The following is a 15,582-nucleotide window of genomic DNA, read 5'->3' on the forward strand; positions in this document are numbered from 1 at the left end:
ATTGAATATTGATGGACCTTCTTGTAGCGGATAGATAAATCTTCTCGCAGAAGATTGATTCACCTTCTTATGAAAGATCGATGATCTGTTCTTTTCATAGAAGATCAATCGATTTTCATATAGAAAGTCAATAGTTCTTCTCAAAGTGGATCGATGGATCTTCTCATAAAAGATCGATGTATATTCTCTCGGAAGATCGATAGATCTTCTCCAGGAAGGTCGATGGATTTTTTATAACAGTTGGCTTCTTTGAAAGATTTATGGATCTTCTCATAAAAGATTGAATAAATAAAAATTGATTTTCTTTGTGAACGATTTTCTAGTAGCGATGAAACTCTTCATAGGACTTTGATGGATCTTTAGAGAAGCGATTCTCTTGTAAAATATTAACAATTCTAAAAGAAATTATGGGAAGAACATTTAGATTACTTGAGGGTTATATATAATTTTAATTGACATTTATGATAAACCACTGTACACCCAATCTATTTGTTGAACAATAACCTTCCTAAGAATACCAATGTTGCAATAAATAATCCTTCAAAATAAACCCAAAAAAATTTAGACTTCCTTATGTTTTACATTCGCATATGACACATGGTGTCTTAAAAAAACTACAACTAACATAAACCTTGTCATAAATGTGTGTGTTTGAACTTACCTATTGTTCTGATAAACCTCCACCGATGAATTCAATTCGGCCAATTGTTCTTTTAATAATTGTAAATTGGAATTGACAAAACTTAGCTCCAGTGCAACGGTATCACGTAATTTACGATTTGTGGTTGCCTGTGGAAAAGGACAAAGAAAGATGTTAAAATAATAACAATTTGTTAAAATAATAAAAGTGGATGATGAGAAGGGGAGAGAGATGAAGTGAAAAAAATGATTCATTTGTTGGTAAAATGATGAATGAAGTTTATTATTGACGTGTAATTTTTACCTTATATAGGTTTTCAGCACCAGCTCTCAATCGTAACTCTTTGTTGATTTCCTGATTTAATTTGCAACGACGTGTCTGTAATTTACCACGGCAGGTGGCAGCACGAGGATCGGAACCCTGTAACAAAAAAGAAAAATAAGTAAATAAATAAATAAAAAATAAATAAATAAATAAGTAAGTAAATAAATAAATATTAATTCGGGTCGAATTATAACGAAATTAACGGAAATTATTAAAATTACATTTACACAAGGTGGAGGAAAAAATCTTTTTTTTTTCAGAATACTATCAAACCCAACAACGATATTTACGAAATTATAATTCTCTCGTATATTTTCTTTGAAATTTTTCACTTAAAAATATTTCCTTTACTTGCCATCAATTTTGTTTTTTTTTTTCTATTTAGTTATTCTCCCTGATAAGATAAGCCTTTAGAAAATTCCGCATTGGAAGCAATTATCATTCGTTAAGATGTTCCGCATTTTAATCTTTACGTAGGAATCATCATGGAGGCCAGTTAGGTGGGTAGATAGGAGGTTGGTTACGAGCCATAACCATATTAAACATGTCATTGAATATTAAATAGTGAGTGAAGAAAAAAGCCAACAACCACCACATCTTTGACATGCATCAACAACCAACATTGGCATCATCAAAAGCTGCAGCCACAGCATCATAATCTTCATAACCCAGGCGATGGATGTTCTACCTTCATCAGTTATTCCAAAAACAACAGAAGAGAGAAATAGAAAAAAAAAAATAAGAATAAGAATAGAAAAAAAATATGATAACTATGGCAATGAAGATGATGACGCCGATGATGATGGTAATATAATATTTGTTGGTGGTCTAGTTGTGGTCGGTTGTGCCTCGGTCCTTGTGGACCTCGAGCGCCTTGTGTGGCAGGCTGGCTACAGAACTACACCAAATGTTAAAAGGAAACCATCCATGTGTTCTTTTTACTTCATCTTCTATGGTTTATTGAGTTCTTGTTTTGGTCTGACATTACCATTCATAGCTGGCCACAAAGCAGATTGCTCTTTGTTGGAGGACGACGCATGCAGCCTTGGTGTTTTTCATTTTTGGATCGAACCAAAAACCAAACAACAACAACAAGAAGAGGAAGAAGAACCCTTGAAGTTATAATTGGCTTTAAAAGTTTAACTTGTTTTGTAAATTCATCTCTTGTTCTGCATCTCTTTTGGCCTTATAATGTTAATGGTGGTCAAGATAGCTATGCAGTTACGCCACCAAACATGGATGGACGGAACTTCATTTGGTTAGATGCCAGCACCAAACATTACTTATACATATTTATACAACAGAAAAACAGGTCATTCCATATGGAAACTGCAGAAATTCTCTCAAGTGAAAATTGCCAGTAACCCAAGTCAACAGTGGAAATGTTGGGCAGCTGATGGCGATGGCGTTTGTGTAGAATCTACTACTTTATTCATATTTTTTATTTAGTTTTTTTTTCCACTCCGAGATTACTTCATATTGCCATCAATTTACGCTGTGTTTACATGTGAAAATGACATGCGTTAACCACTTTTGCTCTTCTTTAATAACCTGATAGTTGGGTCTAGATAAATTATGCAGTCCGCTGCTTGCCTGCACAACCCTTGTTTTTTTTTCTTATCCTACTCTTAACCACACAAACATTATAATTTTTGTAAAAAATGTAATAAAAACAAAGCCAGAACTTTAGAAAGAAAATGCCGCCGCCATGGCCGGTGTTCAGTGTTACACAGCAGGGAATTAAAAAGTGAAAACGAGATTTGTTTTCAGGCGATGGCGAGGCTTTAATGAAAGGTGGTATGGTTATTGTTAAATTTCTTGGAAAATTATTAGCTAGCCAAGAGATTGTATTCAGATACGTTTAATTAGGGGAATTTGTGTTATGAATTCTTATGTTGATTCCAGCAGCAGAACTCTGCTAATCCTGGATAGGAAAAATAGAATACTTTTAAAATAAGGACGTTTTCTGCTATTCCAATTTTTTTCCTTTGTATATTTTTTGTTAAGAAATTCCCATTAATGTTCACAAATGTTTATTGATATCAATCCGAGTATGGGTCTTACCGGAAAGTGTGGAACCAAACAGATTTAAAATTTATTTACCGTTACAAGTCATCGCAATGTGAATCTGTAATACATACCAATTATCACATGTTGTAGATCTTCGGCACAGAATTGAGCATTTCAAATATGAGCAGATCGAACAAGGGATACTCTAGCAAATTCTAATCCTTTAACAAATACTTATTTACGAAGTTTTCCAAATTATGAGTCCCATTTTTTGGGAATAACGAGTTTTTTTGTTGGAACCATTGGGGGACAATCGGAAGACTGAAGCGAATACGAATAATATGTTTCTTCACATAGTCAATCTTCTTCAAATGTCAACCTCACCCATCGTCTACTAATAACTTGGTGTACTCTGTTCGCGCAAACGAGGCTCTGGCGACCGATCATGGGCAGTATAACCTTAACAAGAAATACCTGCAGCACTACCAAAATATCTGTAAAAGCCAACTCGAAGTATTTGGGGAATAGGCTCTACAGATATCTGCGTTGTTATGGTGGAAAAGGCAATAGGGATGGCAGCGGATGAGCCCATACAGGTCAACGGTGGCAAAGAAGAAATCTTCACGAATTTTGTCACCAAAAACATGAAAGAAAGAACCGAAAGAAATTTTAATCTCTAAATATCTCTAATCTATGAGAAGAACCAACAAACTTCTTTGAGAAAATCCCCCAATCTTCTGTAGGAAGCTCGTCCGATCTTATATGAGAGGATTCATCGATATCCCCTATGAAGGGTCATCAATCTTCTATGAGAAGACACATCGATTTTCTATCAGAAGTTCTAAAACGATATTCTGTGAAAAGATCAACCGGTCTTCTATGAAAAGATCCATTGATCTTCTCTATGAAGATCCACTGATAGTCTACAGGATAATCTATAGATCTTCCATGAGAAGACAGATCTTCCTTCATCTATGAAAAGATCCAACGGATGATCGAGGAGAATATCCATTTGGCTTCTATGGGAAGACCTATTATATAAGAAGTCCAATGATGATCTATGAGAAGATCTTTAGGAGGTCACAGGCATATGCCAAATCCTCTAGCAACTGCGGCAAGCTCCACGTGTCTGGGTGGGAGTACTTCTTGTTCAGACAGTGTTTCAGAAACCTCTAGAGGTCCCATGCTACTCAAGGAGTTAAGGGAAAAAGAAGAAGATGCGTTTGTTGGAGAATATACAGGGCTACTCGTCCCGAGATGAAATTTAAATCGCTAAAATCAGAACAACAAAAACCTCCTGCGGAAAAGTTGCAAAGCGAATCGAGACCGAGGTGCTGTTAGTCTGAATGAATTCGTTGGAAAATCTAGATGAAACCCTCAAAATATTTAAATTGATTGGTAACCGAAACATGAAGAATGTCAACTACATTTTGAAAGGAAATATCGTGTGTACTTCAAAAGTCGATTTAATTAATTAAATGAGAGGATCCATAAACCTTCTAAGAGAAACCCCATAGACAATCTAAGATATCTTCTGTGAAAATGAATCAATCTTCTATACGAAGATCCATTGATCTTCAATAAGAAGATCCGTCGATCTTCTAGAAGATTTTTAATGACAAGATCCATCGAGAATCCTACGATTTTCTATGAGAAGATCAATCCATCTTCAATGAGAAGGTCCATCGATCATCTAAGAGAAGAGCCATTGATCTTCTATGAGAAAATCTATCGATATTCTGTGAGAAGTTTTTTCGAATTTACATATATAAGAAGGTCCACCGATCATCTAAGAGAAAATCAACCGGTCTTCTATGAGAAAATCCATTTATCTTCTATGAGAATATATGTCGATCTTCCAAGAGAGGATCCAACGATCTTTTCTGAGAAGGCCTATCGAACTTTTATGCGAAGATTCCATTTTTCTTCTATATGAAGATCCATCGATCTTCTATGAGAATATCCATTAATCTTCTTTAAGAAGATCAACTGATCTTCTATGAGATGATCAATCGATATTCTGTGAGAAGATCCATTTATCTTTTATGAGAATATACGTCGATCTTCTCTGAGAAGGTCAACTTAACTTTTATGAGAAGATCCCATCTTTCTTTTATATAAAGATCCATCGATCTTCTTTGAGAAAATCCATTTATCTTCTTTGAGAAGATCAACTGATCTTCTATTAGAAGATGAACTGATCTTCTACTAGAAGATCAACCGATCTTCTATAAGAAGGTCAAGTTATCTTCTATGAGAATATACCTCGACCTTCTATGAGAAGACCCAACAATCTTCTCTTAGAAAGTCCATCGAACTTTTGTGAGAAGATCCCATCTTTCTTCTATGAGAAGATCCATTTATCTTGTTTGAGAAGATTAACCGACCTTCTATGAGAAGATCAATCCATCTTCTATGAGAAGATCAACCCATCTTCTATGAGAAGATCAGCCGAAGTTTTATGAAAAGATCCCATCTTTTTTCTATATGAAGATCCATCGATCTTCTATGAGAAGATCCATATTTTCCTTTGAGAAGATCAAGCGATCTTCTATGAGAAGATCAACCGATCTTCTATGCGAAGATCAACCGATCTTCTATGCGAAGATCAACCGATATTCTATAAGAAGATCAACCGATCTTCTAGGAGATGATCGACTGATCTTCTATGAGAAGATCAACCTATCTACTATGAGAAGATCAACCGATCTTCTGAGAGAGAATCAAACGATCTTCTGTGAGAAGATCAACCGATCTCCCATGAGAAGATCAACCGATTTTCTATGAGAAGATTAACCGATATTCTATAAGAAGATCAACCGATCTTCTAGGAGAAGATCGACTGATCTTCTATGAGAAGATCAACCGATCTTCTGTGAGAAGGTCAACCGATCTTCTAGGAGAAGATCAACCGATCTTCTAGGAGAAGATCAACCGATCTTCTATGCGAAGACAACCGATCTTTTATGAGAAGATCAACCGATCTTCTAGGAGAAGATCAACCGATCATACGATATTCTATGCGAAGATCAACAGATCTTCTGTGAGAAGATCAACCGATTTTCTATGAGAAGATCAACCGATTTTCTATGAGAAGATCAATCGATCTCCTATGAGAAGATCAAACGATCTTCTATGAGAAGATCTACCGATCTTCTGTGAGAAGATCAACCGATCTTCTGTGAGAAGATCAACCGATCTTCTGTGAAAAGATCAACCGATCTTCTCTGAGAAGATCAACCGATCTTCTCTGAGAAGATCAACCGATCTTCTCTGAGAAGATCAACCGATCTTCTCTGAGAAGATCAACCGATCTTCTATGAGAAGAGAGAAGATCAACCGATCTTCTATGAGAAGAGAGAAGATCAACCGATCTTCTGTGAGAAGATCAACCGATTATCTAGGAGAAAATCGACTGATCTTCTAGGAGAAGATCAACCGATTTTCTATAAGAAGATCAACATATCTTCTATGAGAAGATCAACCGATTTTCTAGGAGAAGATAAACCGATTTTCTAGGAAAAAATCAACCGATCTTATATGAGAATATCCATCGATATTCTATGAGAAGATACGTTGACCTTCTATGGGAAAATCTAACGATATTATATGAGAAGACCTATAGATCTTCGATTAGAAAGTCCATCGAACTTTTATGATTTGAAGATCTATCGATCTTCTCGGAGAAAATCTATCGATCTGCTATTAGAAGATTAATTCATCTTGGTCTATCAATCTTCTCTGAGAAGATCCATCGACTTTCTACCAGAAAAGAGGTTCACAGAGAAGATCTATCGATCCTCTAGCAGAAGATGCATCGATCTTCTTAAAGAAGAAGAATCGATCTTCTTAGGGAAGATGCATCGGTCAGTGAGAAAATCTATCGAACTTATATGAGAATATGTAAAGATTTTCTATGAGAAAATCAGTCGTCTACTATAAGAAAATTCATCGATCTGTAAGAGGTCTAATCTATCTGCTATATATGGGAAGATCCATCTACTTTCTTTTAAAAAATAAGGTCATGGATGTGATGTGAGAAGATCTGTGGATCCTCTAAGTAAAGGTCCATCAATCTTCATGATAAGATCTATCGTTCTTCTATATTTCATTGATTTTTGATGGTAAGTAACATCGATCTTCTTCAAGGTGGTCCTTCGATCTTTTGTAAGATGGATCAATTGATCTTTTATAAGAATATCCACTAAGAAGATATATTGAAATTCTATGAGAAGATGCATTAATGATCTAAGAAAGAAGAAAATGTATCAGAATATTTAGCGGTCTTCGATGTGAAGATCCATCGATGTTCGGTAAGATACATACCTCGGTGTTTTAAAAGAAAATTATATCGATATGTATATCGATCTTTTATGAAAAGATCAGTGTGAAGACTCATTGATCCATCCATTGATGTTCTTTGGAAAAATCTTTCGATCTGCTATGAGAAGACTCTTTGGTTTTCCAAGCGAATCTTAACCAATGATCCTCTGAGAAGATGTAGCGATCTTTTCAGAGAAGATCCATTAATTTTCAGAAAGTATATCCAAATTTTCGGTGCGAAAATGAAAGGTTTAATGTTATTTTTTAGTAGCTTATATCAATCAGCCTCCCCTATTTACTACGTTTAGTTCATTTGTTCAAAACAATCAGGTACCCAATACAACAAAATAAATCTACAAATTACAAACACGGGCCATTTTGTCTCAACATTACAATTCCATTTGTAAAATTCATCTGTGTCGTTTTTTTCGAAATTGAGAAATGTGATACTCTGTCAAAACATTTAATTACAAGGCAATTATCTCGGCTGTCCACAGTTAATAATCATAATAATAACAATAACAACAACAACGGCAGCAGCAGGAGCAGCAGCAGCATCAGCAGTTGTAGCTCGTGATATTCTTCTGACATTGTTGCCGTTTGTCGTCGTTGCTGCTGCCGTTGATATTGAAACAAATGTCTGGAACTAATTCAATTTTCTATGCCATGCATTTCAAATTTGTACCAGAAACCTCAGCGGCCCCAGAGTCTTTAATAAAACCAGGAGATCTTAACTGGTTTCATCCATTGGGACAATGTGGTTGTAGTTGTTGTCACGCAGCCATCCAGGGCATAACTTGTAACTAAAGACTGCTACATAATTTGTTGTTTTTTTGTTGCGAATTGAAATGAAAATCTGCTGCATTTTAAGAAACAAGAAGAAGAATATGTAGAGAAATGCATTGGAGTTAAATGCCTAACTTCTAACTTACGAAGCTCCTCTCTCATGGCTTCTTTCCTCAGCTTTTTGCCATAATTATGACAATTCCATAATTGGCAAAAACACACAAAGTAGTTCTGAAAACCCGAAGATGGTCATTGTGAATACATTGAGACACTGACGAAGTATTATACATAATGTCGTAAACGTCAAAAAAGTTAACATTGAAAGGAATTTTTGTAATAAATGAAATCTAATCATCTAATGTTATATTTTGGGGAAAGATGACTACCATCTGAAGGCCAAAGTATGCATATTTATGCTTTTATACCACATGTCAAAAACGTCACAAATTATTATAATTCCATTGTGAAGTTTGCAAACCTTTCAAATTGGTAGTTTGTTCATCATCCCCGCTCTAATCAAACCACAAGTGGCCAACAAACTTGTTGATAACCTGAAAGGAAAAACTAGTCATTGCCCAGTCAGTATCTCAAGCTATCTTTGGAAAAGTGCATCAGCAACAACAACAACAGCAATAATGACAACGATGATGAGGAGCATTAAATAAATAATATTTTAATAGCATTTGCCAAAGAAAGTGTAAAACTTTCATCATTTCCTTTCTAGTCATGCTGCAGTAGAAGAAGAAAAAAAAACGCGAGACAACAACAGCAACTAAACTAAATTGAAAAGTTAGGAAGAAAAAATAAAATACCCCAGCAACACCACACAAATAGAGACTTGCCATGCCAAGTCGTTTAGCCTGCTGCAGATAAACCAACCGAACGTGCAGTGATTAAGAAGTAACTGCTTGTTGCGGGGACTGCATTGGCTTGGCAGCCACTTGTTTGTTTGTTTTCTTAAAACTCTTTCCTTGTCAAAGACAGATAAAACGCGACATATCATTTTGCAGCTAAAACGGTTTCAAATCGACAATTTCCACAACTAGCCTGACTGCCAACTGCAGTTAGAAGGAGATATGCATGGCTGGCGTTACTAGTTTTCGAGATTTTTAATAACTCTCTGATTTTCTAAATGAAAGTAAATTTTTTAATTCAAGAAACGGTTCAAGTGAAAAGTTGTAGAGAAATATTTGAAAAATATATTATTCGAGTAGTAGCAATCCCAGAAAATGGGATTGAATACATATATACAACTTAGTCAGGAGGAGATCAAGACAATAGAAGACTAATAAGGGGTGGTTATGGAATGCTGATGCATTTTGGATCAATGGATATTTTCCTAGAAGATTATCGGATAATCTTATGGAATTTCAAAGGACATTCTTAAAGAAATTCGAGAGATTTTCACACAGGAAAAAAATTTCAGCAAAAACACAACTTATGTTTGGATGCAAACATATATTTGTTTGCAACCAAACATATATATTTGTTTGCTGCATTTTTTCTCCATGTAAAGATGATCTTCTATGAAATTTTCATAGAAGATCGTTGGATATTTCATAGAAGATCAGTGGATATTCTTATAGACGATCAGTAGATCCACTATGAGAAGGTCGAAGAGTTTCTTTTCGAGGTATCTTTTCTTGGCAGATCGATAGATCTCTTCTTAGAAGATCAATAGTTCTTTTCATCAAAGATCGATAGATATACTCGTCGATGATGGGCAATTAGATCGATGAATCTTTTCATCGGAGGTAAATCATATCACCACAGATCGATGGAACTTCTAATCGAATTCGGTGGACCTTCATAAAGAAGATCGACGAATCTTCTCATAGGAGATGGATAGACTTGCTCATCGGAAATATATGTTTTATCGCATAGTAGATTGATAGATTTTCATCTCGCAATCGATCTTCTCATTGAAGATCGATGTATCTGCCAAGCAGATGGATGGGGTTTTTCACGGAAGATCAATGCATTTTCCCTTCGAAAATAGATGTCTCCTTTTCGGATAACGGCGGATCTTCTTATCAATTGTCATCTTCTCAATGGAAGATCAATGGATCATAAAATATCTATGGATTTTCTTATCGAAGATCAAGGGATATTCTCATGGAAGATCTATGGATCTTCGTATCGAAGGTTGATGGATCCTATTATGGAAGACCGATGGATGTTCTCAGATCGACGATATAAAAGATCGATGGACCTTTCTATCGAAGGCTCTTTTCATTGAATACCGATATCATCGAACCCCTATGGATTTTCTCAACGAAGATCGATGGATCATCTCATTGGAAGATCGATGGGTTTATTCCTCGAAAATCTATGGATTTTCTCATCGAATACCAATGGACCTTCTCAACGAAGATCGGTGGATCATCTCATGGTAGATGGATGGATTTGCTCATCGAAAATCTTATATAAGATCAAGGGATCTTCTCAGAAGATAGAAAATAGATGGATCTTCCTATATAAGATCAATGGATCTTCTCATTAAAAAATCGATGGATCTATTCATCGAAGATGGACGCGTTTTTTCCAGAAGATCCATGGACATTCTTACCAAAGATGGACCGATCTTGTCACCGAAGATCGATCAACCTTCTAATCGATGAACGATGGATCTTCGAATCGAAGATCGATGGACATTTTCATTGAAAAACGATGGATCGTTTCATAGAAAATAGATAGTTTTTTTCGTCAAAGATCGATGGACCTGCTCTCAGAAGATCCGTTGACTTGCTCATAAAAAATCGATAGATCTTCTCATCAAAGGTCGATGGATGGAAATGTCACCTAAGGGACCTGAGGAATTTTTTCTATAGAAAAAAGTCAACTCAGTTTTTCTATAGAAAAAAAGTCAACTTAAGGACCCGAGAATTTTTTTTCTATAAAAAAAAAAATTTTTTCTATAGAAAAATCAACTTAAGAACCTAAGGGATTGAAGATCGATGGATCCTTTCATGGAAGACCTTTGGATTTTCTCAGATCAACGAACCTTCTCAAAGTATTTTGATGGATCTTCAAATTGAAGAGTGGTGGATCTTCGTATAAAAGAACGATGGACCCTTTTATCGAAGGTCCTTTTCATTGAAGATCGATATCGTCGTACTCCGATAGATCTTCTCAACGAAGATCCGTGGATCATTCCATGGATGAACGATGGGTTTACTCAAAGAAAATCTTATATAAGTTCAATGGATCTTCCCCGAATGTAGAAAATAGATAGATTTTTAATATAATGTTAATCCAAAATCGATGGATCTGATCTATTCATCGAAAGAAAAAGTGTCCTCAGGGACCTGAGGAATATTTTTGTATAGAAAAAAGAGGCCTAACGGACCTGAGGAATTTTTCTATAGAAAAAATTGTCCTCAGGGATCTGAGGAATTTTTTTCTATAGAAAAAGTGTCCTCGGGGACCTGACGATTTTTTTTTATAGGAAAATGTGTCCTCAGGGACCTAAGGAATTTGTTTCTATAGAAAAAAAGTGTCCTCAGGGACCTAAGGAATTTGTTTCTATAGAAAAAAGTGCCCTCACGGACCTGAGGAATTTGTTCTATAGAAAAAAGTGTTCTCAGGGACCTGAGGAATTTTTTTCTATAGAAAAAAGTGTCCTCAGGGTCCTGAGGAATTTTTTTCTATAGAAAAGTGTCCTCAGGGACCTGAGGAATTTTTTTCTATAGAAAAAAGTGTCCTCAGGGACCTGAGGAATTTTTTTCTATAGAAAAAAGTGTCCTCAGGGACCTGAGGAATTTTTTTCTATAGAAAAAAGTGTCCTCAGGGACCTGAGGAATTTTTTTCTATAGAAAAAAGTGTCCTCTGGGACCGAGGATTTTTTTATAGAAAAAAGTGTCCTCAGGGACCTGAGAAATTTTTTCTGTAGAAAAAAGTGTCCTCAGGGGGGTGAGGAATTTTTTTCTATAGAAAAAAGTGTCCTCAGGGACCTGAGGATTTTTTTTCTATAGAATTTTTTTCTATAGAAAAAAGTGTCCTCATGGATCTGAGGAATTTTTTTCTGTAGAAAAAAGTGTCCTCAGAGTGCTGAGGAAATTTTTCTATAGAAAAAAAGTGTCCTCAGGTCCCTGTGGACAGTTTTTTTCTATAGAAAAAAGTGTATCGGGGACCTGAGGAATTTTTTTCTATAGAAAAAAGTGTATCAGGGACCTGAGGAATTTTTTTCTATAGAAAAAAGTGTCCTCAGGGAGCTGAGGAATTTTTTTCTATAGAAAAAAGTGTCCTCAGGGACCTGAGGAATTTTTTTCTATAGAAAAAAGTGTCCTCAGGGACCTGAGGAATTTTTTTCTATAAAAAAAAGTGTCCTCAGGGACCCGAGGAATTTTTTTCTATAGAAAAAAGTGTCCTCAGGGACCTGAGGAATTTTTTCTATAGAAAAAAATGTCCTCAGGGACCTGAGGATTTTTTTCTATAGAAAAAAGTGTCCTCAGGGACCTGAGGAATTTTTTTCTATAGAAAAAAGTGTCCTCAGGAACCTGAGGAATTATTTTTCTATAGAAAAAAGGGTCCTCAGAGACTTGAGGAATTTTTTTCTATAGAAAAAAGTGTCCTCAGGGACCTGAGGAATTTTTTTCTACAGAAAAAAGTGTCCTCAGGGACCCGAGGAATTTTTTTCTATAGAAAAAAGAGTCCTCAGGGACCAGAGGAATTTTTTTCTATAGAAAAAAGAGTCCTCAGGGACCTGAGAAATTTTTTTCTATAGAAAAAAGAGTCCTCAGGGACCTGAGGAATTTTTTTCTGAGGAATTTTTTTCTATAAAAGTGTCCTCAGGGACCTGAGGAATTTTTTTCTATAGAAAAAAGTGTCCTCAGGGACCTGAGGAATTTTTTTCTATAGAAAAAAAGTGTCCTCAGGGACCTGAGGTATTTTTTCTATAGAAAAAGGGACCTGAAGAATTTTTTTCTATATAAAATAGGGTCTTCAGGGCCAGTAGGAATTTTTTTCTATAGAAAAAAGTGTCCTCAGGGACCTGAGGAATTTTTTTCTATAGAAAAAAGTGTCCTCAGGCAACTGTGGAATTTTTTTCTATAGAAAAAATTGTCCTCAGTGACATGAGGAATTTTTTTCTATAGAAAAAATGTCTCCCAGGGACCTGACGAAATTTTTTCTATAGAAAAAAGTGTCCTCATAGTCCTGAGGAATTTTTGTCTATAGAAAAACCTGTCCTTAGAGACCTGAGGAATCTTTTTCTAAAGAAAAAAGTGTCCTTAGTGACCTGAGGAATTTTTTTCTATAGAAAAAAATGTCCTCATTGACCTGAGGAATTTTTGTCTATAGAAGAAAGTGTCCTCAGAGACCTGAGGAATTTTTTCTATAAAAAAAAGTGTCCTAAGAGACCAGAGGAAAGTGTCCTGTGGGACCTGATCAGTTTTCTGTAGAAAAAAGTGTCCTCAGGGACCTCAGGATTTTTTTCTATAGAAAAAAGTGTCTTCAGGGATCTGAGGATTTTTTTCTATAGAAAAAAGTGTCTTCAGGGATCTGAGGATTTTTCTATAGAAAAAAGTGTCCTCAGTGATCTGAGGAATTTTTTTCTATAGAAAAAAGTGTTTTCAGGGATCTGAGGAATTTTTTTCTATAGAAAAAAGTGTCCTCAGGCACCTGAGGAATTTTTTTCTAAGGAAAAATGTGTCCTCAGGGACCTGAGGATTTTTTTTCCACGGAAAAAGTGTCCTCTGGGACCTGAGGAATTTTTTTCTGTAGAAAAAAGTATCCTCAGGGATCTGAGGACAGCATATTTTATTATTGAAGTTATTTTTTGAAAACCAGTTTGTCTTTTTATAGGAGACCAGCGAGCCTTCTTACAGGACATAGTTAAACCGATTGGTCTTCTATATGACTTATTTTCTTTAATGTGTGATGTGTTAATTTTTTTAATTTTATGGTCATACGTTTTTGTGAATCGCTCACATCGTTACACCCTATTTCACGGCGATTTAATCTGCCTACAGATGAGAAATAAAAAACCACCACAAAACAATTAACCAAAATTGATTCAATTAACTTTTATAAACAATCTTGTAAACAAACATAAGATTATTAACCTGTTGGCCAGCTATGGTGGTGGTGAGTGATGCTGGTGGTGGTTTGTGGTCCAGTAAATAAACAACAACAACAACAACGATAACCTAAACACAAATCGAATTAACTAAAAGTGAACGACTTGTAAAATGGTTTTAATAAAAATAAATGAAAAATTTAATTTAAGGCAATTATGTTATAAACTATTTTTTCCTGCTTCTCCTTCTCTACAATCAACAAAATAAATAAGAAAAATTACAAATAAGTTGTTAAAACATGTTTTGGTATTTAAAAAAAAAAAAAATAATTGAAAATTTAATTTCATCATTCCAATCTAAGATAAATCAATCGTTTAGTTATTTCAAAACCCATTGACTGTTCTTTTAAATGCCAAAGGAATGAGAATTGTGGCGAAGGTGAACATTTAAATAAATTAACAATTGCACTTGATATTGGAGGAGGACTACTACCCGACTACCGCTTAAGATTCTGATTTAGATTTGCTATGGCAGACTAACTTAAAGGTTAATTTCAAAATTAAAAATCAGTAGCATGCTTCAGCCGTTTGGAGACTCGATTGGAACGTAGCGTATAGAATAAATAACATGTGATGATACAGCAGGGTAGAGCTCTATACATTTCCGCAATTAAAATCCGCAATCGTGTGGTTTGCCAAATGACAACATAAATAAATTAATAGGGCAACCAACACTTTGAAGAAGAGTGATGAGAGATAAGTTAGCTGAGGTATTGGACAGCAAAATGACAAGGAAGTGAAGTGACTTCGACATTCAAATTAAGGTAACAAAATAATAAATGTTAACAAATGAGGAAAGAAAGACCCGTGGCGTTCAATGAGGAATTTACTTGTATAACAAGCCCTATATTGGCTTATATAGCCAATGGGGATTTATTTAAAGTGTCCTCAGGAACCTAAGAAATTTTGTCTACAGAAAAAAAGTGTCCTCGGGGACCTGAGGAATTTTTTTCTATAGAAAAAAGTGTCCTCAGGGACCTGAGGAATTTTTTCTATAGAAAAAAGTTTCATCAGGGACCTGTAAAAATGTGTCCTCAGTGACCTGAGAAATTTTTCCTATAGAAAAAAGTGTCCTCAGGGACCTGAGGAATTTTTTTCTATAGAAAAAAGTGTCCTCAGGGACCTGAGGAATTTTTTTCTATAGAAAAAAGTGTCCTCAGGCACCTGAGGAATTTTTTTCTATAGAAAAAGTGTCCTCAGGGACCTGAGGAATTTTTTCTACAGAAAAAAGTGTCCTCAGGGAACAGAAAAAATGTGTCCTCATTGACCTGAGGAATTTTTTTCTATAGAAAAAAGTGTCCTCAGGCACCTGAGGAATTTTTTTCTATAGAAAAAAGTGTCCTCAGGCACCTGAGGAATTTTTTTCTATAGAAAAAGTGTCCTCAGGGACCTGAGAAATTTTTTTCTACAGAAAAAAGTG

General features: G+C 35.3%; 1 protein-coding gene across 3 annotated transcripts in view; it reads right to left on the minus strand.

The window, feature by feature from the left end:
• The window catches only part of Rhp (GTP-Rho-binding protein rhophilin), a 266,985-nt gene that overhangs the window by 42,500 nt on the left and 208,903 nt on the right, over positions 1 to 15,582 (minus strand). For all 3 annotated transcript variants that reach the window (XM_073976591.1, XM_073976593.1, XM_073976594.1), the window contains 2 exons: positions 944 to 1,060; positions 662 to 789 (listed from right to left, as the gene is read on the minus strand). In XM_073976591.1, the coding sequence (XP_073832692.1) occupies positions 662 to 789; positions 944 to 1,060 (245 nt within the window). The remainder of the gene's footprint in view (positions 1 to 661; positions 790 to 943; positions 1,061 to 15,582) is intronic.

The sequence above is a fragment of the Musca autumnalis genome, unplaced genomic scaffold (genome assembly GCF_047663935.1).
Source record: "Musca autumnalis isolate F117 unplaced genomic scaffold, ASM4766393v1 scaffold_3, whole genome shotgun sequence".
Classification (NCBI taxonomy): Eukaryota; Metazoa; Arthropoda; class Insecta; order Diptera; family Muscidae; genus Musca; species Musca autumnalis.